Raw genomic sequence first — 26,046 nt, forward strand, 5'->3', positions numbered from 1 at the left:
ATGCTAATTGCTGCTGGTGTATGATGAGATGGTAAAGGATGAGATCAATCGAGACGTTGGAATGAAGGCCCGGGCCGGGGCGCGGGCAAGGCGCCTCTGGATATGAATAGGACATCAGTACGGGCCAGTATTTGTATGGCCAACACCTTTGTACGTTAGAATAATTCATTCGTAATTAAACAAGGATTATTGAACTCCTCCAAATGAAGCATATATCTGCATGTACTGCTATGTATTGGTACTGAATAAAGGTTCTTCTATGCCAACGGCACATCCTGGTAAATAAATTGGCTACAATACCTGAAGCGAGGTCCTTCTTGCATTTCTCTAGATGGATATGTAGATTGGTTCTGTTCAAGTGGCACATATAGTGTAGCTCATGGGTATATACTCTGCTTACGGTTTGCAAGTTTGGTTTAAGAAACAAAGATGTCCTCGTATAATATACTGGTATAATGTTAAATACAACAGTTAGATCCTATGTACGATGCCTCGGTGGTGCTCTATTCATCGAGGTCCGTTTTAATTGACTAATATACCTTTATTAGAAGTAAAATGCATACAAAGAGTACTCAAGTTTAGTGGGCCCTTGTATATTTCAAGTCCATGTTTGAATACCTGTTTTTTGCGTTATGCTAATCACAGGTGCCCGACGAAGATAACCCTTCTTATAACGCGCCGTAATTGACTGTCAATGATATACCAAATATCGCTTTAAAGGTAATTATTATGTTTTTTATGATCATTTACTGACAACTAAAGCTTGATCCCTATGATCTTCAGTTTTCAATAGCAAAACTGTAAAACGACCAATGCGCAGTGAAACGTACATAATAGAGGCATAAATATTTAATATATGAGAGAATACGGAGAGCCCGGGCTTAACAACCCAGCAATTAATTCGGGTAGGCGGTGTGCCCGTTCTTTGAGCGGCGGGGATCTAACCCAGAATTATAGCACCATAAACTGGCTAAATTAAGGGCCAGTGGTGTCGAAGACGCGCGGTGGTCAACACAGGTAATGCTTGATCCACAGCGTGTCTAGTGTTTAATACAGCTGACCTTCAAGAAAGAATATGCCCATGAAAAGGTTGATATGGATTGGAAGAGAAAAGAACAGATGCCCCATTCCATTGTTGATTTATTGTTTTAGTATTAAAGATGATACAATTGCCTGAAGGGTATACGTAGTTGAACATCATATCACACGGAAATGTCCACTGACAGAAGTTTAACAGCATATCACACGGAAACGTTCAATGACAGAATATACACATAATGTTACACGGAAATGTCCAAGGACAGAAGTTTAACATCATGTTACACGGAAATATCAACATCATGTTACACGGACACGTTCAATGACAAAGGTTTAGCATCATAAAACACGAAAATGTTCAATGACAAAAGTTTAACATCACATCACACGGAAACGTTCAATGGCAAAAGTTTAACATAATTTCACACGGACACGTTCAATGACAAAAGTTTAACATAATATAACACGGACCCGTTCAATGACAAAAGTTTAACATAATATAACACGGACACGTTCAATGACAAAATTTAAACATCATATAACACGGACACGTTTAATGACAAAAGTCTAACATCATATCACACGGACACGTTCAATGACAAAAGTTTAACATTCTATCACACGGAAATGTTCAGTGACAGAAGTTTAACATCCTATGACACAGAAATCTCCAATGACAGAATATACATGTAATGTTACACGGAAACATCAACATCATGTTACACGGACACGTTTAATGACAAAGGTTTAGCATCATAAAACACGAAAATGTTCAATGACAAAAGTTTAACATCATATCACACGGACACGTTCAATGACAAAAGTTTAACATTCTATCACACGGACACGTTCAATGACAGAAGTTTAACATCATATGCCACAGAAATCTCCAATGACAGAATATACACATAATGTTACAGTGCATGTTGAACATTACATCACACGGAAACGTTCAATGACAGAAGTTGAACATCATAATTATAAAACGAATACGTTCAATGACAGAATATACACATCATGTTACACGGAAATATCAACATCATGTTGCATGGACACGTTCAATGACAGAAGTTCAACATCATATCACACGGAAACGTTCTATGACAGAATTAGAACATAATATTATACAGAAATGTTAAAACAAAAGTTTAACACCATGCTACTCGGAAATGTCCACTGACAGCAGTTTAACATCATATCACACGTAAATGTCCACTGACAGAAGTTTAACATCATATCACACGTAAATGTCCACTGACAGAAGTTTAACATCATATCACACGTAAATGTCCAATGACAGAAGTTTAACATCATATCACACGTAAATGTCCACTGACAGAAGTTTAACATCATATCACACGTAAATGTCCAATGACAGAAGTTTAACATCATGCTACTCGGAAATGTTCAATGACAGAAGTTTAACATCATAATACACGTAAATATCCACTAACAGAAGTTTAACATCATATCACACGTAAATGTCCACTGACAGAAGTTTAAGATCATATCACACGGAAATATCACAACTGTGTAAGTATTTGGACGAATTTATAAAGCAAAAAAAATATCGCAATTTGAAATGAATCATCATTATGATAATGTCATACACAAGAAGTATCAAAATGCATGTATATAAAGGACCTCGGCCGCCATCTACCTCAATTTGCTTATCATAAATATGTTATAACGTGTATAATTGTGTAAACATTTTCATATGATAAATAAACCAATTGTTCTTTATGTTTTAAAACGCAAAACTCGTATAATATTATGGAATAATTTAAGTATTTTTAACTCTTATGTATTTCACTTCACGTTAAAATGAATAAGTTTCTATTAAAATTAAAATTGGTCTCCCTATGCCCCAAGAAAAGGTGTCACATTGATGTGTATTATATTAAAACATATCTTCATATTTGGTGAATATATTTTGTTGATGCAAGGAGATGACCGATACTTTGAATCCGTCAAACCTTCTACAGTATGGTCTACAGTATGGTCTACAGTATGGTCTACAGTATGGTCTACAGTATGGTCTACAGTATGGTCTACAGTATGGTCTACAGTATGGTCATGCAGCTTTCTATTTAATTGCAACCCCCCAATGACTGAGTATATCTCATACACTTGCTGAACAAATGATAACTAAGCTCCATAGTATATATGACTGAATACGTTCATACATGTAGAAGGATTTGTTTTAAGATACTAGTATTTTAATGTTGTTGTTTTTTGGTCATTTAAATGCATCACTATTTTAATGTATGCAGATTTGTGATATATTTCATAGGCTTTAGAATGGCTAATAAATGTTTAATAAATCATAAGGCTATTTCCATTTAAATCTGCCCCTTTAAGGCACATGCGATAGCAACAGTGTGATGAGTTTAGATAAAATAAAATAAGGTTCATCTTGAATGACAAGAACACTAATAATTGCACTTATATATAGCCGATACAAGGATATGAATTTAACAAAAAAAAATCGACTTATTCGAGATTAGCTATATTGTGCACCGACAATAGGCAGATTTATAAAGATGAGGTACTTGTGTTTTAAAAGCACTGTGAAAACGAAAACACCAAATCTAATCTAATGACCCTGAATGAGTAAGAAGTAACAAAACGGTACGTGTTTGTGCAGCTCGCACATAAACATGGAACCGACTTCTACACTCAATTATTCATATACAATACACATGTTGATATATATATATATATATTCTGAAAAAAATATTATATAAAATTCAACGCCAATGTTTTATTATACAGAGCTTTCCGTGCTTGATGTACGGTTCATCATTCTCTGGATGGCGGACAGCGTTCGGCTTTGTTCGACGCCGGACACAGGGCGGCTTGGCAGCGGCGTATCCATCTCGTGGCAATAAACGCGCTGAATGTAGTCGAGGTTGTCAGATTGTAGCATGATGGGCGTGTCACCCCGACCCAGCTGGATCTCTATTGGCGTAGAAGTGGTCGTTTCCGGGAGCGACAGGGATCCGTTAGAGGCACTCGTGTCAGTTGGCGGCCTTAGCGGCTTCCGTTCTTCATCTTTGCGGCGGCGCTTCCGGCGCGTTTTGCCCGTCTTTGACGGAGATTTTGTTGGCGTAGATTTTGTAGGAGATTTTGGTAGCTTCTCTGGAGCGGTCCTAGGGGATAGCGCCGGAAGCCTCACGGCGGCTAGGGGAATCTTCCTTGCCGGAGTCCCGACATACTCAGGCAAATTTACAGCTAACATTTCTGGGGCAGAATTTTCAACAATCGCACCGTTGTTTTTATCAACGGATGGTGTAGACAGCGCCCTGCCGTGCAGTGATTTTGCATTGAATGTTGTTTTAGTGTTTTTATCAGACTCTTCGTTTAGCAATAAACTTTTACTGTTGGTGACATCTGGATTGACGGTATTGAAGTGTGACCCAGCCGCTGGAACAGAAACATGAAATGGTTTATATATATCCTTTGCATGGTCACAAGTATAAACTCAAGCGAGGTAATTCAGTCGGTACCCTAGGTGCATTTTCTCAAAGTACCTCAAAATGGCCACAAGTAAATATAAGGTAACAACTATAACCCATCAATGGTCATTTAACGATGATTAGGAATTTATTTTAGTCAGACAAATTAGTTGTGTGAGTTGTCCAGCATCCTCTGCCAATTCTGCCATCATTGTTTATGAAATTAAAATTTACCTTATTAATGATAATAACTCAAGTAAATGTTTACCCCCGTTGGGAATGATTGCGGCCGATACGCGATACCGCTCCTTCCGGTATCGCAGCCAACAACAGGCGGCGGTAATGGCGAGGGCAACAAGGAGCAGCAACACGAGCACCACAACCGCTATGAAGGCCGGCGGCGGAATGGACAACACTGTGTCGTCCTGAGACTTCCGGGGTGCAGGCGTCGTTGGCTCGATGTAGTCTGGAGAAATATAACTTTAAATATAAAGATCAAAGGTGTTTTTGTTGGTAGTAAACTAGTTTTTGTTTTATACCGGTTTCTCAAACGGTGTATATGTTGTGACATTTTCACTAAAACGAAAGCCTTAGGCATTATTTCTGAATTTATTCAATAGCCCGTTTACATGCAGAATAATGCCGTTGAAGCGGTACACAAAACCATGCATTTGTTACTTCAAACGAAACTTTCGAAACCACCGAAACCCTTGATACCAAAACTGAAACTAGTTTGGTATCAACAAAAACGCTCTTAATAAAAGTTCAGGGGAGAATACTGTTATTCAGGAAACTTTTGAACTAGTCACCCATGCTAAAATGTTTGAAACTGTTAAAGGGAAGTAATACAATATATTTCATTTTAAACAAAATCAAGTAGTTATCTCCTATTATTAATCATACCGCATCTAGGGTCGGTGCCGTTCCAGCCGGTGCCGTCCGTGGAACAGAGGCGGAAGCCGCCGCCCACTAGCTCGTACCCTGAGTCGCACGTGTAGTTGACCGCCATCTCCCCGTGCATGAGCACATAACCGCCGTTTATAATAGCTTTGGGCGGGTCGCAGACTGAAAAACGGCATTTGAAATGTTTAGATCAGCACATAAATAATTGAAATAATCGAAACTTTATATTCATACTTAATATGCTTAAACATCCGGATACTTAAAACAAAGAGGGCACGTTAACTCTTTCCAAAGCTATAAATCTGCTATGAAAATGTACATTCTTACCACAGAAGGGGTTCGGGAGGTCCCAGTCACCGTCCGTGCCACATAAAGTGACGGTGGTCGAATTGGTGCTGTAGCCCGTCACACACCGGAAGCTGGCAGACGTAACAAGGCCGTCCGTGCTTAAGGTCACACTGCCGCTTGGTGGGTCGTACTTCGTGGAACATAAGACTGAATAATATCGAGTAACGCATTAACACATCATGTTGTTAGGCAACGTTCACAGTGGCGTGATTATAGGAGCTCAACTCCATCCAACCCGAATTCCCTTTCTTACATGTCATAAAATGAAGGAAAAAAAAGGTTATGGTATGTCACAAACGGGAATTTGTGCTTGATGGACTGTTTCGACTTATGAGTTCAGCTGCTATCTTCAAGCCACTGTGGCATCGTGGTAGTACATGCAACGCTTGTCAACTGGTTTGGGTAGAACTCCGTGAACTAAGTTGATGCTGTGTTGGTATTTGTAGAGCTGTCTGAATTTGTTTCGAAGATCTTTAAACATTTTTAATATTTAGTTTCGGGCGTTAATCAAACGAAAAAGATTTACAACTGTAAACCGGTTATGGATGACATTACTACTTACCACAAATAGGCTTTTGGTGGTTCCACACTCCCGTGGATGTACACGTGTGCACGTGCTCTCCAGACAACGTGTAGTTCAAGGCGCACGCATATAATGCACGTGTGGAACTACCGTTTGTGCTTTTGACAACCGTCAGCTCTGGTGTTGTAGTTATTGTATCGCATGAAGCTGAAACGAAATAATATTCTGAAGTTCAAAGTGTACATACGGAAAAATATCTACAAAAACGAACATTGACTCAATCGGTGAGTTTGCAACATTTCCCGCTGTCGCAGAAGTTCTAAATAAAGAGTTTGAAAGAACTAACCATCGTTTCTTTTAAAACTATAAACTTAAATCTGATAAGGTTAATGGTTTTATGTCGTTGTTGAAAAGCAGTCTTACTGCATGAAGGATCCACATCCTCCCAGCCACTAGCATCATCAAGGCAACGCCGCTGGGTTAGGCCGGAAATGCTGTAACCAAGGGCGCATCCGTAGTTTGCCACCTGGAAGCCGGAAGTCTCCGTGATGTACATACTACCGTGCAGTGGCGCACCCGGTGAGTTACATTCTGAATGCAAATAAAATGTACTTTGTACAATGGAATCCAAATTTGATAAATATTAGAAACTCCAGAATTTGGGGCCTGGATTAGCATGCAAGATATACGACCAGACAAAAAAGAAGGTAATAATAGTCCGCAAACTTCACGCCGCTAGGCCGCTTACTTCACGCCGCTAGGTCGCTAACTTCACGCCGCTAAGCCGCTAGGCGGCTAACTTCACGTACATAAGGTCTTCTTAAACAAACCTGGTATGCCGGTGACAAAGGTTTAGGACCAAACTCTCTACAGCAAAGGTCCATTATACATGGAGCTTATCTTAGTGCATAATTAATCAACATACTGCATGTGGGTGAGGGGTTGCTCCATTGACCAGCTGAAGTGCACGTAGCGGTCCGCTGTCCACTCAGGTAATAATCGGCATCACAGGCGAATGTCGCCATCGTCACCAGCGTGTTTGAGGTCAACGACACGTTACCGCTTGCCGGGCTTGAAAGTGTAGGACAGGAAACTGCAAAAAACACAATTTCTTAGAATGTATATTTACTAATACTAATCCGACATGTTTTTTCTATATATTTAGACTAGTTCAACAGATAGGAAAATTCAGAATAACCATTCTAGTTTTTTTAATTCCCTAAAATATTTCTTATATTGTAACACATAGTTATGACCAAAACATTAAATTCTCACTATTTTTTCTCAATTTAATGTAATGTAACAACATTTGCAACAATATCAACATCAAAACAAGGACGTACCACACTGTGGCGGACTAAAGTTCCACGTCCCGTCTCCACGGCACGTTATAGTCACGTGACCGTTCAACGTATAACCTTGTATACAGGTAAATGACGCCGACGTTTCCACGCCGTCAGTATCGAGAATCACGGCGCCGCCACTTGGGATTGAGATCGTCAAGCATGTTGCTGAGGAAAATAATATATGAATATGATTGACCATTGTATGTTACACGTTAACTGTTTGATTTATTGATCGGTTAATTGATTGATTTCTTTCACTGATTGATCAATCGAAATATAGTCTATTACATTTCGTTAAGCAAGAAAAAAATAGACAATCATATAATAATTTTGTAAATGAATCGTCACGATGATCATGATGATGATCATCAAACACCTACTGCATTCAGGGTCAGCTCCGCTCCAACCGGAACCGTCATTTGCGCATACACGCAGATGGTCGCCTTGCAACGAGTATCCTACGCCGCACGTGTAAGTCGCGTGGGAGTCGTTTGCCGTCATTGATCCGTGCTGTGGCACCGTCGGGGAGTTACAATCTACATTAAAATGAAATCGTGCTTGTACGTCAAAGTTATGTCTTATCTAATAACTGATAAAAATATCCAGCTGTAGGAAATACTCTAGAACGGGTGTAAATAATCGTCGAAGAGGTCAAGGTCACACTCACATTACTAGCAACCGCTGCCAATTGGGAAAGTGGCTATTGAAATTAAAATACAAATTGTATGAGGGTGTTATTTACGTCATCAACATATGTGTTCTTACAGCAAGATGGCGTTTCCAGGTCCCATGATCCGTCTACTTGACACACCCTCTGTCTCGCCCCCGCCAGAGTGTAGCCCAGAGCGCACGCGTACTTCGCCAGGGTGGCGTAACCCGTGGACGCCAGGTCAACAGTCCCGCTGTCCGGGGTTAGCAGCGGATGGCACATGGCTTTCGAACGAAAAGTAAGGGGAAAACCGTGAAATGTGGAAAAATGATTTAGTTTTGTTTTTGAAAATGGACACACATCTAATTTCGATGGAATTTTAGACACGAAAACAGTAGCAAATCTGCTACAAAAACAAATATCCAGTACATACAACATGTGGGTGGTGTCTCCCAGGCGCCGCCACTGCTGCTGCAGTACGTCTTGCTTATACCGGACATGGTGTAACCCTTTTCGCACGTGAACAGTGCAAACGTCTGTGTGCCCGTTGAATTCAATGTGTAGGACCCGCCATTGGGGGCTGCCAGGGGGCTGCATTGCGCTGTAAAGCAGTGAAGTGATCTCATAGAGGTCATATTAATGTAAATAAGTTTTGGTCTATCTGAGGAGATCGAAGCACTTTAAAACTGATATATTCATCAACACAACTAGATGTACACGGCAACTATCATGAGTCTATAAAATTCTATTGACTGTGATTTCATTTTTTGGTGTTCTCTTTTGCGGTGCTTTAATGGATGCAAATTATATCTAAAAATGTATGGTTACTGCAAACTGGATCGGTGTCGCTCCATCCGGTCCCGGCAACGCTACAAGTGCGGATTATGTGCCCTTGAAGCGCATACCCGACGTCGCACGTGTAGTTAGCTGTTTTTCCGTCAGACACCATGGTCCCGTGCAGTGGGGTAGCGGGCACCTCGCACTCTGTGTGAAATCAAATAATTAATTGAAAGTTACTATGCAAACTTTATCTACTATAAGTGGCTAGTTCACATTTTTATCGCTGTTGTTATAGTTGTTGGTGTTGTTCTATTCGAAATTAAGTATCTCTTCATAGTTATTTTATAATTTGGATTATTTTGATAACCTACAGATAACCAGTCAGATAAAACATAACCATGCTCATAAAAAATGCATTCGTTTGCCTGCGTACCACATGTGGGTGTCAATCCGTCCCATACGCCTGTTGTGAGGCACACACGCGTTGCCGCGCCTTTCAGCGTATATCCGGTCGCGCACGAGTAAGTGACAACGCTCGTGACTCCGTCAGTGGTCAGGTCCACAGATCCACTTGCTGGGGTCCCAGGATTAGAACAATATGCTGGAAAACGATCAAAGGAGTTCAGCTAATACATATGATCAATAATCAGCTTAATGTGTATTGCTATTTGTACAGCGGGGACTTATCGGTCCAGCCAATCCCATGTAAAATCCCCGCCCTGCGGAAACAAACTGCTGGTATAATCCCCGCCAAATGCCCCCGGACTCCAGGGACATCCTAGGTAAGGCTCATTTCCCAATCACGGCCCATTTCCCCCGCTAATACCCGAGACCCCCCCCCCCCCCCCCCCGGACCGGGGGTGTGGGAGCGTGGTTACAATTGACTGGTGCATAAATATATTACAAATCATGAAGGAGAAGAAGGAGTAATCTTTGATGATTGTACAGTTTTGGCAGGTATAGTATTATAATAGGTCGCCCTTCATCTGTTGACCCCAAACTAACCAATGAAAATACGATACGGCAATGCGTAATAATGATAATGACTAGAAACGAGCGTTTGACGACGACGACGCGGGACAAAGAAACGTCATGCAGACGACAGAAAGACATTCTGAACAGTGAAAACGCTTCCCGGAGAAAAAAAAACACAACAACATGGACTTACCACAAGTTGGTGCCAAGGGTTGCCACGAAGTGTCAACCTGGCAGACCCGGATGTTGGACCCCTTCAGCGAGTATCCCACCACACACGTGTAATTTGCCGTGGTTGTCTGTCCGTCTGTAGACTGCGCAACACTGCCGCCCGTCGGATTGGAAAGGCTGGTGCAGCGCTCTGAAAAAAATAGATTTGTAAAAACCGTTACAAAGAATTTTCCAGAGGCAACATGGCTACACAGAGGCAACATGGCTACACAGAAGCAATATGGCTGCAAAGGCAACATGGCTACATCTATTTCACTATTTTGCACGAAATGTCGGTATGTCACCTGATAAACGATACATACTTTGCTACCAAGAGAACACAAGTTATAAACTTGACGGAAATCTAGCGACAACGTTACGGATAAGTGGTTATAACGTTCCGCGTCTCGAGCGCAAATACCGGAAGTGTTGTTTCACGATTTCGACTCTAATGCAATCTACACCACACTTGGGATAAGTTAGTTATTGTGACATATATTTTCACACTGATGTGAATTATGTGCAATCTACCGGAAGTAGACACACTCTTACTTGAACAGACCCTGAACCTTGACTCACCGCACGTGGGATCTGTCGCCTCCCAACCCGTTCCGTCATCCATGCAGCGTCTTGTGCCTAAAGCTGATATGACGTAGCCGAGATTGCACGTGTAGTTGGCATATTGACCAAAAGAGTTGTCATCAATTTCCACGCTACCTTGAAGCGGAGCAGATGGCGCCACACATCCTGTGAATAAACTGAGCCTTAGATGTGTTTTCATAACAATATCATACATTATAATCACGTGGGGATGTGGCTCAGTGGTAGAGCGTTCGCTTTGCATGTGAAAGGCCCCGGGTTCGATCCCCGGCATCTCCAAATCATTTTTTAGTCGCAAGTGTTTCTCTCTTATTCTTGCGGAATATGGTAAGGCGGCGTCCATCCAATGAAAGACGTAAAAAATCCTTTAAAATGCTCAGCGATATTGTGACAACTTAAAGCTGTGTTGTGAAACCTGTCCTCATCGACCTCATCGTTAGATAAACTTAAAAATTTACAAAATTGTTCAGTGCATCTATTCAATATAGATAAGGGGATACGGCTCGGTTGTAGACCGTTTGCCCTGGATGTGAAAGACTCCACGTTCCATCACCGGCATCTCCGGCATATTTCTTTTCTGAAAGACCTAAGTCGACGATATATATTTTCATAACTATACAAAATTTTAAAATGTTTCCCGAGATTGGTACATATATTTTACTTCTTTCCTTTACTTTGAAAAACTTAATTGAATGCGAAAATCAGATTTCCTTTTACCCGTGTTTTTATATTATTTGTAACACTTTCTAAAGGCCTTACTGCACACAGGCTCGTTGTATCTCCATAAACCTGAAGTAAGGCACGTGATAGTTTCCGTTCCGCTCAGGAAGTAACCAGGGAGACAGCTAAACGTGGCCTTAGTGGTCATGGTATCCGTCGTCATGGTAACGTCGCCACTCGTTGGGACGTTCAGGATCGGGCATGTTTCTGAATAGTCAATGAAGGGTGTGTGTCAAACTATACTACAATCTATAATCTATTTACGTTTTACTAACACACTATTGATTATTTGTATACATAACTAAATGAAATATTTAAGACCTATCTGAATGTAGTACAAGCTTCTAAGACTCTTCTACGCTTATAAAACTCCACTCGGGTCTGATCCGGGCTCGTCGATGTTTTAGTAAAAAGCATAGTTGTTTTTCTTTAAAAAAGACTTAACTGAAAAGAAATAATTGTTATCCCGACATGTAGTAAAATAAGCGAGTGATGGGGTCAAGGCTATAAATGGTGGCCAGTCAGCAAAAAAACTATTAAAGTCACGCTAATCACGACTTATCTAAATATAGCGAACAAGAAAATGCAGCGACATTGACCTTTAAAAGTGAGAACAGAACACATTTTATTGCAGCAAGGCAAACCATTGTTGGGAAATGCCAATGTTGTTTCCCCAACATATCCTCTCGCTTACCACAAACCGGCTCACTGAAGTCCCAGGATCCATCACTTCTACAGGTGATGTTGCCCTGGCCATTCAGGGTATACCCCACCGTACAGGTGAAGGACGCGGTTGTCTCAAGGCCATCCGTTGACAGAGAAACCATCCTTCCGACAGCAGTTGAAATTGTCTGACAGGGCGCTGTAAAAATGAACACCGTTAAAAATACTTTCTTAAAGAATAAAGGGATAAATGTGCACATAGAGCGAGAGAGAGAGACGCAAAATAATTGGAGATGCCGGGGATCGAACCCGGGGCCTTTCACATGCAAAGCGAACGCTCTAACACTGAGCCACACCCCCACACATAACAATGATTTACGGATCACGGATTTACAAAATATTATTATTATCTATTATTTTTGCTCAGTTATCTGAAAAAATAACAGTGTTGCAACATGTCTGTTACGAGAAATGAGAACTTTGAATAGTGCAGACAACTTGTATAATTATATGACACCACTACATCTATACATTAATTTGATACATACTGCATTCAGGGTCTGTACCGATCCAACCGGAGCCGTCATTTGCGCAAACGCGCACTCGGTCGCCTTCCAGTGAGTAGCCAACGTCACAGATGTACGTCGCGTGAGAGCCGTTAGCCGTCATGAAGCTGTGTTGGGGCATCGGAGGGGAATTGCAAGCTGGTAAAAGCACATTTCAACATATACATAATCAAGCAAGGAATTCTATATTAGTAAAAAGTCAATTAAACATTGAATTTCACATTGAGTATTTTTTAATCAAATTAATAAAGAGCTCTAAATATGAAACAGGAGTGTATATAATTTACGGCCAATATGAGGCTACAGTGTTGAAAACTAACATAGGTGTAGCTTATGTGGAATGCATAAAATTATAACATAACTGTTCTGTGTCTTGTTTTTAAACGAATTATTACTGCAATTGTATTATTTAACCAGCTTACAACATGTGGGTGCTGTCAGGTCCCATGAGCCGTCATCCCGGCAGGTGCGAGTTTCCGTGCCCTGCAAGCTGTACCCAACGTCACAGATATAAGTCGCTGACGTCACGAGTGCAGTTGTCGACAACGTCACGTCCCCACTGCCAGGTGGCGGAAGAACGTCACACAGAGCTGAAGTTAGTGAGCAGTTACAGTGAAAGAGTTTATGTATTGCCGCAAATATATGACTGCGGTTGTCTTGTTTTGTGTAGCTTACATTGGATGGCAGTATTGTTTCAAATACGAAACGACTAATTTAAATTTCCAATTCTTTTATTTTTTAGCAATAACGTCTATATATGAAAACAGCATACTGCAAGTCGGTAAGGTATCCCAAACGCCCCCGTTACAGTATACTCTGACGTCACCAGACAACGTGTAGCCTACGTCACAGCTAACGTCAGAGAACGTCTGCACACCGTTGGCTCCCAGCACGTGGTTTATGCCTGCTTGAGCAGCGGGCGGACCGCAGCTCTCTATAAAGCAATTTCCATTTTTATTATATTATTTCTACTTAATAAAAAGAAAAAGTAACATGTTTCCATACAAATTCTTCACCAGCGTTGAATGATAGTGCAACATTTTTACACAATACAAGCAAATTAAAATGTGCATACTATCTTAAAACTACTCTAATGTATCAAATGAATAAGGCTGTCCTAAAATACATCAATTTATAAGCATCCGATATATTATCACGTTACCACAGGTTGGGTCACTGTCGCTCCAGCCCAGTCCGCCAGACTGACACGTGCGCATGGCTGACCCGGCCAGTGAGTAACCCTGACTGCACGTGTAATTTGCTGTTAGTCCGTCAGCTACCACGGACCCGTGCTCAGGTTGAGTGGGATCGTTACATTCTGAAAGAGGATGTTTTTGCGTCTTGGAACTCATACCTTCGTAAAAATGTCTATAACATGTGTAATACATTGATCCATGCTTTCTACCATTACTGTTACATATCGAACGCTACAGTGTCATTATTAAAGAGACGTTCTCGGCGAATGCGATCTCATTTGTGTATACAATGTATTAGGATTGACAATATAACAAGCTGTTATGGACCTTCAAAACACGTTTCATTTATCAAATACAGTGTGTGTATACCACGTGATAAATAACGTCATATATGCTACGTCAGAAGGCAACATTTTGCTTAAAATGAAGACTTAAATCAAAGATAACTTTTCTTTAAGTACACCATTTTGAATGAAACAAAGGGCAGTCTATGCCGCTTAACGAGCCACGCCTTCGTTTTATTACCGGAGTTTGATAAGATGATAAGTTTCATCAAACACTTCGACAAATTTGTTTCCAAAATAATGTTTTGACAGTGCTCCGTCAGACGGCCGCATTGCGAAAAGGTTTGTCGAAGTGTTAAAAGAAATTACACTCTCAATCAAACTCTGGTAAAAGACCAAAGGCGGGCCTCTGTAAGCGGCGTAGACTGCGCTATGTTTCCTTTAAAATGGCGAAGAAATAGGAAAGTTATCTTTGTTTAAAGTCTTCATTCGAGGCAAATTATAGCCGACGTAGCATTTATGACGTAATTTATCACGTGGTATACACACACTGAAAGAGCTGATAACGATAAATGTCGACAAAATGATAGCTGTTTTAAGTATGTTTAAACCGTCTAAAACAAACCCTAAAACGTTCAGATGCTGACAAATGACGTCGCATTTAAGGACTTTTATATGCCATATAAAATACAACTGCAATTTCCCTCCGATGCCCCAACAACTCAGTGGCGTAGACAACAAGTATCCTACTTACTTTGTTCTCCTCTATTTTTCAACGATATCTTTATATTTCATTTCTAATCCTATTGCCTAAAGGTGATTTTATATATTGCCCGAAATACAGGCAAGCTTATTGGGCTTTGTCATTAGTTAAAATTACACTATTGTACACATACCGCATGCTGGTGTTGTTCCACTCCACACTCCTGACGTCAGACAGGTGCGTGTGACGTCACCAACAAGGTGATATCCAAGACCACACGTCGAGTTTGCTTGACTTGTAAGTCCGTCCGAAAACAATTTTACGTCGCCACTTGAGGGTATCCCGATATTAGCGCAATATACTGGAAGACCAGTAAGTAAAGTGAAAAGTTAAACTAATTACATTAACGTGCTTTTATAAAAAGGAATTATAAGCCAAACTGATGTTTCCATCACGTCGAACCGAACCATTTGATCGTCATGCGACCAAAGACATGCTTTATTTTTCTAATCTCTAAAAATTCACATTAACAAGATTTATGACACATTTACATCAAATCGATGTAAGGATTTCAATTGTGTCCATCGGAAGGTCATAGGATAAAAATTAAAGACCTGTACTTACCGCATGTTGGCGGGTCTGCCGGTGACCAGGAGCCGCCTGGTTGACACTCCCGGAAGTATGCTCCGTCTAACGTGTACCCCACCACACATGTGTAATGGGCACTTGTCGTTGCCCCGTGCTTGGTGGCCGTCACAGTTCCACCGCTAGGGTGTGCAAGGGACGCACACCTGTCTGTTGTTCATTTGATTAAGAAGTCTTATTAACATACGCAGTCGACAAAACACACGTAAATGACATTTTGGGACAAAAACAATGAAATGTCAACTTTGTTGGATTTTTCAAAAGCGTTAGACAGCACACTTCAAGGAAGTCTTAAAACTGATCTTAGTGTTTAACGTAGTTATGTCAGCGAAACTCAATCCGTTTTAACGTAATTCGTTTATGTCATAACGCATAATTACTGGGATGAAACATAGTTTATTTTGAAAATCTACTCGGTAAGGTGTCCGTTAAGGATGATACGTTTGAAGAGCTTCATTCTCACAATTAACTTGTCATTTATAACGTGATCAGAAAAAAAGGGTATAGACTTTGAAATTTATTAACAATTGCACAGTGAAATATAGAATATACTAAACACGAAAACAATAATACGTTACAAATGATACATTTTTTCTTTGTTTTCAGCAAATTTAATACATGTATTACATTTACGGAAGTAACAGTTTAGATCATGGCGGTTGGGAGCATTTGGTAGCATGCAGATGAACACTGGAAACACATACAACAGAAAACTATGGCTCGACAAAGATATTACAGTAATAATTAAAGTATTTTGTTCGAAATGCGTAACTAATTGAACAATTTTGTTCTGACTTGTTTAGTAGACATCTTCAGGCTACCCATTGATCGTTTTGCACAGTATTCCCATGCCCTGTCATTTCAAACCCAATATTAATTTCATGTTCTTTTCTCGTCTCCGTAGTCTCCGGCTTGTGCCTTTTCCCGCTCTTTCTCCGCTTCCCCTTTCTCTTCACCACCATATCCTTGTCAGGTGGCGTTTCTATGTCATACACATACTGAGGCAGTATGTAGTTGAAATTCTCCGACTGTAAAAGCTCAGGGGTCAATACGCGATCCCTTCCTAGCTCCTTTAATTTCTCAATCGGCGTCTTTGGTCGCTGATGTTTTGGTTTACTGGTCTTTAATTCGCCAATCTTCTTCCGCTTCGTTATCCGTTTACTGTTGACTTCATGTCCTGTTGGTGGTTTGCTGGCCAAGGACGGCAGCCGGACAGCGGTTAGCGGGACGTTGTCACCCGTACGGTCAAATACAGAGTTACCGTTCGCGAGAAAAATGTCTGCGGCGCTGGCACTGGAATCAGGTCTCGTCGACGAAACTGGGCGCCGCAGTCGGGCGCTGTAACTCATTCGCGAATCCGAGGACCGTGGCGGAGGGAGCGTGTCAATGTCTGCAAATATATGTACAATGAACAACAAAATGTCAAAATGTTCATGGGAAGTAAGTGTTAATAAGCTTAAGGAAATATATCAGAAAGAGGCCGCTGCCGTTATTAGAATTAATTATATATTTCAGAAATATCACTTTTAAATTATACATGACAATCCGTAAAATATCTTATTAACCATTGGAATGAACATATTGTTAAAGTACCTAGAGGCGGTCTATTAGCGTCTTCAATCGCCTTCAAAGCTACACTAGTAGACGACCCGGGGCGACGACCGGATGCGGAGGCGACTCGCGTCGTACCCTGGCGGAGGCGAAAGTAGAGATGGATGAACACCGCCATGACAATGGTAACGGATATGAGAATCACCAGGACAACGACAATGATGGCGATATACAGTGTAATGTTGTTTCCGGGGTCCTCCTGGCTCTGGCCAAATGCAGGGTCAACATCTGGGGGGGAGGGAGTAAGGCAACAAGGTTTAAATAAAAGTGTATACTGTAAAAAAAAATTCAAGTAAAAGTCGATACAATTCAGTAAAATTAAACGGATTCAAAAAGCTGCACTCCATGTACATTATATAAAAATCCTAATTAGCGCAATTATACTTATTCTACATGATTTTTCATTCAATTGAGAATAAAAATGGTGTAATTGTTTATGTATTTGCGCTAATTAGGTACTGGTGTATATAGACTACTTAAATTCAATGAACTTACATGAGGGAGCACGAGGACAGGAAAATCCCGAAAACGGGGCCATAATTTCAACTGCAAAAATCGCGTCAGCCTAATTAGCGCAAATCACCTGAAACAGTTTTAAGGTTTGGGAAACACTGCAAAAATGCGATGACTTGAAGGACCTGATGTTTCTTACCGCACGTTGGGGCGAGGCCGCTCCATCCGGTGCCGTCACTTTGGCAGGTGCGTGTTTCAGAACCAACCAGAACGTAATTGACGTTGCACGTGTAGCTCACAATAGCAAAATCGGCAGTAACGTTGAAACCTCCGTTGGTCACCAGAGGTGGTGATGAACAAACTGAAAGCGAAGCAATCATTAACAAGCTTCTTTCATGACGGATAAGTGTCAAGATGGCGCATGCATTTCTAGATCAACAGATCTTGATATGGCGAAAGTATGTATGCCGAACTCGTGTTTTACCACGGTACGATTTTTTTGAAAACGTACGCAGCAGGGCATCATAAATTATCATTTAAAATTTGACAGTGAAAGTAAGATTTATTCTAAACATACACACCGCAGTTCGGACTCGGCAGGTCCCACGTTCCGTCACCGCCACAGGTCAAGGTTGCTGTTGACGTCAACGTGTAGCCAGTCACGCACGAGAACGTTGCCGTGGTTGCCAGGCCCGAGCTCGACAGTGTTACAGAGCCGCTGTTAGGGTCGATGAGCGTGTCGCATGTAACTTAAATTTAATCAAATGTAACATTTTCATTAGTTTTAATACTTTTTTTTACAATTAATTTGTTAAAAGAATACTATAGCACCTGTACGTGTTAGTCCTCTCATAGCGGAAGGATACATTTTTGTTTCAACCGACGTCTGATCAAGATCAATAGACAAGATAAAATCGATATTAACGAATGTAGTTTTTTACATATGAAGAACACTTTTATACCACATGTAGGCGGGGCGTTATTCCAAGTGCCATCTGACTGACAGACGAGCTCGCTGTTGCCTTCTAAGGTCGTTCCAACGTTACATGTAAACGTCACTTTAGTGTTGGTAGAGCTCGTACTCAGACTATACGTCCCGGCCGTCGGGGTTGAGATGGTCTGGCACACAACTGTTGCAATACGTGTGAATGTAATGCACATTGCAGAATGAAAAACATAATGAACACAAATATGGCATACAACTCAGGTGAGCTATCCGTGTAATAGTTTCCTCATACGCATTCTTTAGACAATTTACTTGATGGAAATAATTGTTTTGTTTTATACAGTATGACTCCATAACATTGCATGTGACCTTTCCGAAAATACGGACCACTGACATATAGTTATACGATAATATTCTATTTCAAAATTAAGAATTTCACTGGTGACTTAAACAGATAAAATGTTTAACATTATGGTAGGATTATGTTGTTGTGTTGATCACAAAAAAATTGGTCTATTGATAAATTCACAAAAAGCAAAAAGACTTACCACAGATGGGGTCGGCGCCCTGCCATCCGGAGCCGTCCGCCATACAGAGCCTGCTGGCCAGTCCCGACAACGAGTAGCCGACGAGACAGCTGTACGTGGCGGTGGTTCCGCCGGTACTGTCGGACACCGACACCGCCCCATTACTCGGCGTCGAGGGGAAGTTGCACTCTGCAGAGATAACATGATATTGTAACTTGCTTTGACGTTCCATGTAGGAATGAAACTTAGTATGCATTTGGTATAAACTACCCAACAATACCAAGCCGGCATGTCAGGTCATGTATTATTACCTTGTGTACGTTTACCTTTGAATGTAGAACTAGTATGATGATGAGCAAATTGAAACTTAAACGTATATTTTGATACACATGCAAATAATACATACTGCACGTGGGTGATGTGTTGTCCCAACTTCCGGTTGTCTGGCACGTGAGCAGATAGTTTCCGCTGATATAATATCCGGTCTGGCACGCGTAAGTCGCAGTGGTAACGCCTCCTGTCGTACTGACGGTGACAGTACCGCTTCTTGGATCTGACAGGTCCGGGCATTTCGCTGAAAATTAATATACTTATAAGCATCATAACAGAAATACTAACATTACTCACAGTCAGGTCATCACTATTGACATTTTTTCACGGAAACTGGGTTGTTAGAATGGACCTGTCGTTGTACATGGCGGGCAATCATTGGAGCCACAACATTTTGTTATGTGTTGAAAATGCTCCAACGCGTCTTCCATTATAGTGCCAATGATTGGAATATGGTTGTAAACAGTGAGTATGGTTTCTTATTTTTCATTTTTAAAGGTTTATACGAGTAAATTAAAAAAAAAATGAAGAATGTAGTTCCACATAGTTCCTGTAGTCAGAAATGGCTATTTTAACTTTTATTCAGAACTTTTATATTTAGAACAACTCACAGCCATTCTTATGTGAAACTACATTCTCCAATTTTATTTTTGTTTCGTATATCCTCTAAAAATTAAAAATAAGAAACCATACTCACTGTTTACATCCATATTCCTATCATTGGCATTATAACGGAACACGCATTGGAGTATTTTAAACACATAACAAAATGTTATGGCTCCTATGATTGCCCGCCGTGTTGTATGGGCGTGGAACTCCATAATTTTAGGTTGGAATGATATATAGTGATGCACCATCCTTGGAATGTCGTCAAAACACAGTTTTCTTAGACAGTGGTGAATCATTTCCGGCCCGATCAATCCTACCCCCATCCCCTTACCGCACATAGGCGCCGCGAAGTTCCACGTGCCGTCGCTGCGACAGGCGATTGTTGCGGCACCGTTGAGCGTATATCCAGAGTTGCACGTGTAATCGGCCTGCGTGTTTATGCCGTCGGTGCTCATGCTTACACTTCCACCGGTAGGGTAGTTCAAGGTTGCACACACACCTGACACAATAAAATATGTTAAAACATTTGTTTTGCCGAGTTCATACTACACCTATATATGTTCATAGATATGTCGACAAATCTGCAGGGGCCGTGTCATAAGTCTAAGCAAAAGTTTGTTTAAAATGTTATGTTTATTTACATTATATGGGACAATGAGAAAACAATATTGCTGAAAATTGAACCACAAAGGACAAAATAGTGCTAATTTCAACAGCATTACACGTTTTAATCACGTACTGCAAGAGGGGTTACTTCCGGACCAGCCGCTGCTGTCTGTGCCGCACGTGCGCGAAGAAAGTCCGGCGAGGGAGTATCCCAGGTGACAGGAGTAGCTGGCCGTGGAGCCGTCATGTGTCATGTCGCCATTTGCAGGCGTCAGCGGGGCCTGGCATGCTAGGAATGAAAGGAAAAACTAATCAAAATCAAGATGGTCTTTTCGAAAGACTCTCTCTCATTCCAAAGTGGCAGATATAGAAACGTTTCATTTCAAAAGTTATACTTGTATGAAAAAATACTGCTTGTAACAAAGGTTAGTACTGCCTGTAACAAAGGTTAGTACTGCCTGTAACAAAGGTTAGTACTGCCTGTAACAAACGTAAGTACTGGTTGTAACAAAGGTAAGTACTGGTTGTAACAAAGGTTAGTACTGCTTGTAACAAGGGTAAGTATTGCTTATAACAAAGAAAAGTACTGCTTGTAACAATGGTAAGTACTGCTTGTAACAAAGGTAAGTACTGCTTGTAACAAGGGTAAGGTAACAAAGGTAAGTACTGCTTGTAACAATGGTAAGTACTGCTTGTAACAAAGGTAAGTACTGCTTGTAACAAGGGTAAGTACTGCCTGTAACAAAGGTAAGTACTGCCTGTAACAAAGGTAAGTACTGCTTGTAACAATGGTAAGTACTGCTTGTAACAAAGGTTAGTACTGCTTGTAACAAGGGTAAGTATTGCTTATAACAAAGAAAAGTACTGCTTGTAACAATGGTAAGTACTGCTTGTAACAAAGGTAAGTACTGCTTGTAACAAGGGTAAGTACTGCTTGTAACAAGGGTCAGTACTGCTTGTAACAAGGGTCAGTACTGCTTGTAACATGGGTAAGTACTGCTTGTAACAAGGGTAAGTACTGCTTGTAACATGGGTAAGTACTGCTTGTAACAAGGGTAAGTACTGCTTGTAACAAGGGTAAGTACTGCTTGTAACATGGGTAAGTACTGCTTGTAACAAGGGTCAGTACTGCTTGTAACAAGGGTCAGTACTGCTTGTAACATGGGTAAGTACTGCTTGTAACATGGGTAAGTACTGCTTGTAACAAGGGTCAGTACTGCTTGTAACAAGGGTCAGTACTGCTTGTAACAAGGGTCAGTACTGCTTGTAACAAGGGTCAGTACTGCTTGTAACAAGGGTAAGTACTGCTTGGAACAAGGGTAAGTACTGCTTGTTACAAAGGTAAGTTATGCTTGTAACAAAGGTAAGTCGTCATAAAAAGTTCAAAGGAGATTTCTTTTGTACATAAACTTTACAATATAAGACATAGTTTTTGCCAAACAGTTTTGTACATTTTGTACATGTTATTGTCATTTTCTATAACAGTTGTATTGCTACTAAAGAAACATACTGCACGTGGGAGCTACGAGGCTCCAAGTACCGTCCGAGTTACACAGTCTGATCGTGTTTCCGTTGAGGTTATATCCGGACGCGCATGCGTATGTCGCACTTGTTTTCGAACCGGAACTCGTCAAAGCAACCGTGCCGCTGGAGGGATCCGTCAGTGTAGGGCATTGTACTTTTGGAAAGTGAAAAATAAAATGTCAAAATTGAACAGAGTTATCTTTTGTTAACATAGACTGAGGTCTGATCTGGAATCGGATAGTTCTTTTTGTATAGTAAATATATGGTAAATTCAACCATGAAAAAATCGCATCAAATAACAACTTCAAATCTCACATTCAGTTACTATGTATCAATCCTTTGACAAAAGTATGTCAAACAAACAACCTAAAAGAGGCATTACCACACTTTGGCTGTACGTTATTCCACGAACCAGACGACTCGCATGCGATGGACGACGCGCCGTCAAGTGAGTAACCGACGTTACAAGTATACGTTGCTGACGTTACCGTTCCTGACGTCACCATTGTGTAAGATCCTCCGGTGACGGTGGTCAACGTCTGGCACAATGCTGGAAAATACAAACAATATCAATATACGTATTATGATAATAAGCATACAGCTTGTTTTGGGGGTCAGTACATCGACAGCAACCACGGTACTTTTTTCCATTACACTCCGTGCATACGCAACGAAACATGGCGCAGAAGTGTATCGGGGATACTAGACGATGAGGTCAGTATAACGTACGAGCGTGCATGACAGTAAAATAGTGTGATAAATAACTAGAGGGTAGGGTGATACAGTGTAGGTGTCCACCTCTCACCAAAGACGACAAGGGCTCGAGTCCCACTAGCCACAATTTCTCATGTCCTCTTGTAACGGACACCAGCACTGTTGGGATTTAAAACTATCAAAGAAAGTCACGAAGGGGCTAAAGAAATCAATATAAACTAAATCAAAATGTTACCAGGAAATTAAGATATAAAATACATGTATATAACTTACTGCAAGTTGGATTAGCGCCGCTCCAACCAGAACCGTCCGTCTGACAGTTGCGCGTCGACGGGCCGTTGATGGTGTAGCCCTGTGTGCAGGTGTAAGTGGCCACAGTACCGTTAGACCTCACAGTTCCGCTGGCAGGCGCGGACGGGGCATTACACGCTGTGTATTGCAACGTATAAAGTCATGCGATGCAAACAAATGTATCTTAAATCTAAAATACACACTTTACACACTTTCCTACTCAAATAGCCATTTATCTGTGGACAAAACGAGCAATAAGTGTATTTGATACAGTTACAGCAAAAAAGTTATAAACAATTTTATTAGAAAATTGAAATAAAGACATTGCTGTTATTTACTGCATGAAGGCATGACGCCTGTCCAGGAGCCGTCTAGCTGACAGGTGCGCGTGTCGTCGCCTTCTAACGTGTACCCGCTGCTGCACGCGTACGTTGCCGTGGTGACGCTACCGTCTGACGTCGACGTCAACGTCCCACTGGCTGGGTTAGTGAGCACGTCACATATAACTAGAAATCACGAGGACACTCACGTTTAAAACATTAATATGAAAAAAAATCAATTAAAAAGAGGTTAACTCTCACATGTATAAAATTAAACCAGTAACAGAACCCATATGGTGTTGACTTGTATATCACCGTTAGAGGTCAACGAATCTAAGGAATGAATTGCGGGGTTGATGTCATTATTGGACCCGGTATAAACACAATTAGGCTGGTCAAAGTGTGTGGAGTCCGAAGAAATCCACACGTACTTTGACCAGCCCAATTGCGTTCAAATCCCCGATAATGACATCAACCCCGCAATTCATTACTTATATTTACACAAAAAGTTCTTTATTTCATTCAAGAATTGTTATAAAAATAATTTATTTCAGTTAAGAAAACCTTTCAGCAACCCTCTCTTACCCATTCTGTAAATAGAACGACCTGACTGTAACCGGAAACATTTTTTTCAAATGCCGTCACAATAACGCGGGAAAAGATCAACCACTTGAAATCACTTTAAAACGTAAAATCGATACCCTTATGGCAACAATACATTTAAAATATAATAAATTAACACTTTCTAAAATGTTGATTTAAATTAACGGGACCTGCTGACACAATAGTTTTCATCTATGTTGTTATGCGATGAATTGCGATCCGAAATTATCCGAAGATGTTGCGTTCATCGATTGATAAACGCAATTGCCGAAAGGCAGTTAATTTAAGGAAGGGAAGTTGAGATGTTGATATAAACATATGTATACATACTACAACACCAGTCTACACTTGATAGCAAATAGCAACATATTGAGTTTGATTTCCTTAACATTTTATTCATTTTCAATATACGCAAATTGAACTAAGACCAAGTCATTATTGAAAATGAACACAAAATTGAGGAAATTAAACTGCGTTTACCGCCATTGTAACGTTTATACATACATGTGTATTTGATAAGATTAATAAGATTATTGAATTTACGAGGTCGATCGTTTGATGAAACGAGCCCTCTTTCAGTATAGTATCTTAGTTGTAACGTCACACGTGCCAAATACTTGGTTTTTGTATAGTCTAAGTTGGTTGTGTTGAACACTCGCACATATATGTAGCATAACGAAACATATGACACTAAGATCATTTCCATTTATAACTAAGATCAACGGCGATCTTTATGGAAACAGACTCATGGCTCTCAACCAATCAGATTCGCGAAAGCGCGACAAGTTCATGGTATTAGTACTCATTAATGAAACCATTCATTCGTCATGAACCTCAGTGCTTGTAAAAATGTTCTGTCTTCCAACTGAATAAGAATATATCGCTATCCTGGCACCAAATGTAATGACCGCATACATACCACATTGAGGTTGAAGTCCATTCCATTGCCCCGAAGATGAGCACGTGAGCTGTAACGTTCCGTTCAGCGTGTATCCCTTCGCGCACGTGAAACTCACGGACGTCATTGTGTTGTTTGTTGACATCACTGACGTCTGTCCGGTGACGATTTGCAGTGTATCGCATTTCACTTGAAAAAATATTGTTTTTACAGAAAAACTAAAACACTAGACAGTAACAATGAAGTAAAATCATTTCAGAGTTACAGTGAATCTCTTAAGTAGAAGCTCACCTGTCAAATGTGCTTTTAACAACTCTAACAGGCCGCATTATAAAATTTTATCTTCCTATGTTAAAAAACGTACGGTAATAAACCCATATAGACGTACCACACCCAGGGTCTGCATCCTCCCATGCGTTACCGTCTATACATGCACGTGTAGCGAGCCCCGACAACGTATACCCCAGCTGACACGTGTACGTCGCCGTACTGCCGTCCGTGGATACCGTCACAGCACCGTTTGCAGGGACTGGCGGGCTCGCACAATCTAGATTGTGATTATGTTTTTAAAATTGCCCTTTTTTAATTTTCCTTTCCCCATATAGTTTTGAAAATAAAAGACATACATACAAAGCAATCATATCATTTGGAAAAATAATACATTAGTTCTCTTTGAGTCAGTTTTTTTTTTTTTAATTTCAATTTGAGTGTGATTCAAAATGTGCATAAATGATTTCTAAAATACAGAGAAAAAACTCATACTGCAGGAAGGCTTTGATCCAGACCAGGTGTCATCTGCTTGGCATACCCTCGTGTCATCTCCCCACAATGTGTAGTTGTCTTGACACAAATAAACTGCTGACGTCACCGCCCCTGTGGTTGTCACAGTAACATTGCCTCGTTCTGGGCCCTCCACTGCTGGGCATGTGGCTAGATATTGAAATAGATCAATGTATTTCATGAACGGGTTACTCATATATTACCTCTATATAAAAAGTTTCTTTACC

The 26,046-nt window shown here is 40.7% G+C and overlaps 1 protein-coding gene and 2 non-coding genes across 3 annotated transcripts; 1 reads left to right on the plus strand and 2 right to left on the minus strand.

Moving 5' to 3' along the window:
* Positions 1-1,127: 1,127 nt before the first annotated feature.
* Positions 1,128-26,015, minus strand: LOC128228281 (sushi, von Willebrand factor type A, EGF and pentraxin domain-containing protein 1-like). Its single transcript, XM_052939498.1, has 37 exons — positions 25,802-26,015; positions 25,428-25,586; positions 25,061-25,228; positions 23,557-23,724; positions 23,201-23,356; positions 22,596-22,763; positions 22,200-22,367; positions 20,823-20,978; positions 20,415-20,582; positions 19,551-19,718; positions 19,166-19,333; positions 18,634-18,801; positions 18,253-18,420; positions 17,871-18,032; positions 15,587-15,757; positions 15,156-15,323; positions 13,942-14,097; positions 13,552-13,713; positions 13,202-13,369; positions 12,762-12,917; positions 12,245-12,412; positions 11,590-11,757; positions 10,810-10,977; positions 10,214-10,381; positions 9,479-9,646; positions 9,094-9,249; positions 8,699-8,866; positions 8,382-8,549; positions 7,997-8,152; positions 7,614-7,781; positions 7,196-7,363; positions 6,694-6,861; positions 6,310-6,477; positions 5,727-5,894; positions 5,400-5,561; positions 4,765-4,962; positions 1,128-4,464 (listed from the first exon to the last, which is right to left on the minus strand). The coding sequence occupies exons 1-37, from the start codon at positions 26,013-26,015 to the stop codon at positions 3,806-3,808; spliced, it is 6,687 nt and encodes a 2,228-aa protein (XP_052795458.1). The 3' UTR covers positions 1,128-3,805.
* Positions 11,038-11,109, plus strand: Trnaa-ugc (transfer RNA alanine (anticodon UGC)). The gene has a single exon. It is a non-coding gene; the product is annotated as a tRNA-Ala (tRNA).
* On the minus strand, positions 12,502-12,573 carry Trnaa-ugc (transfer RNA alanine (anticodon UGC)). Its single transcript has one exon. It is a non-coding gene; the product is annotated as a tRNA-Ala (tRNA).
* Positions 26,016-26,046: the final 31 nt, after the last annotated feature.

This window comes from Mya arenaria, chromosome 3 (genome assembly GCF_026914265.1).
Source record: "Mya arenaria isolate MELC-2E11 chromosome 3, ASM2691426v1".
Classification (NCBI taxonomy): Eukaryota; Metazoa; Mollusca; class Bivalvia; order Myida; family Myidae; genus Mya; species Mya arenaria.

Excerpts from the sequence above, each read along its gene's own strand:
- LOC128228281 (XM_052939498.1), bottom strand. The coding sequence starts at position 26,015 with ATGAGTAACCCGTTCATGAAATACATTGATCTATTTCAATATCTAGCC. Across the intron at positions 8,867-9,093 it reads CGACACCGATCCAGTTTGCA|CGCAATGCAGCCCCCTGGCA; the intron begins GTAACCATACAT and ends ACTGCTTTACAG. Across the intron at positions 8,550-8,698 it reads GGAGACACCACCCACATGTT|CCATGTGCCATCCGCTGCTA; the intron begins GTATGTACTGGA and ends TTCGTTCGAAAG.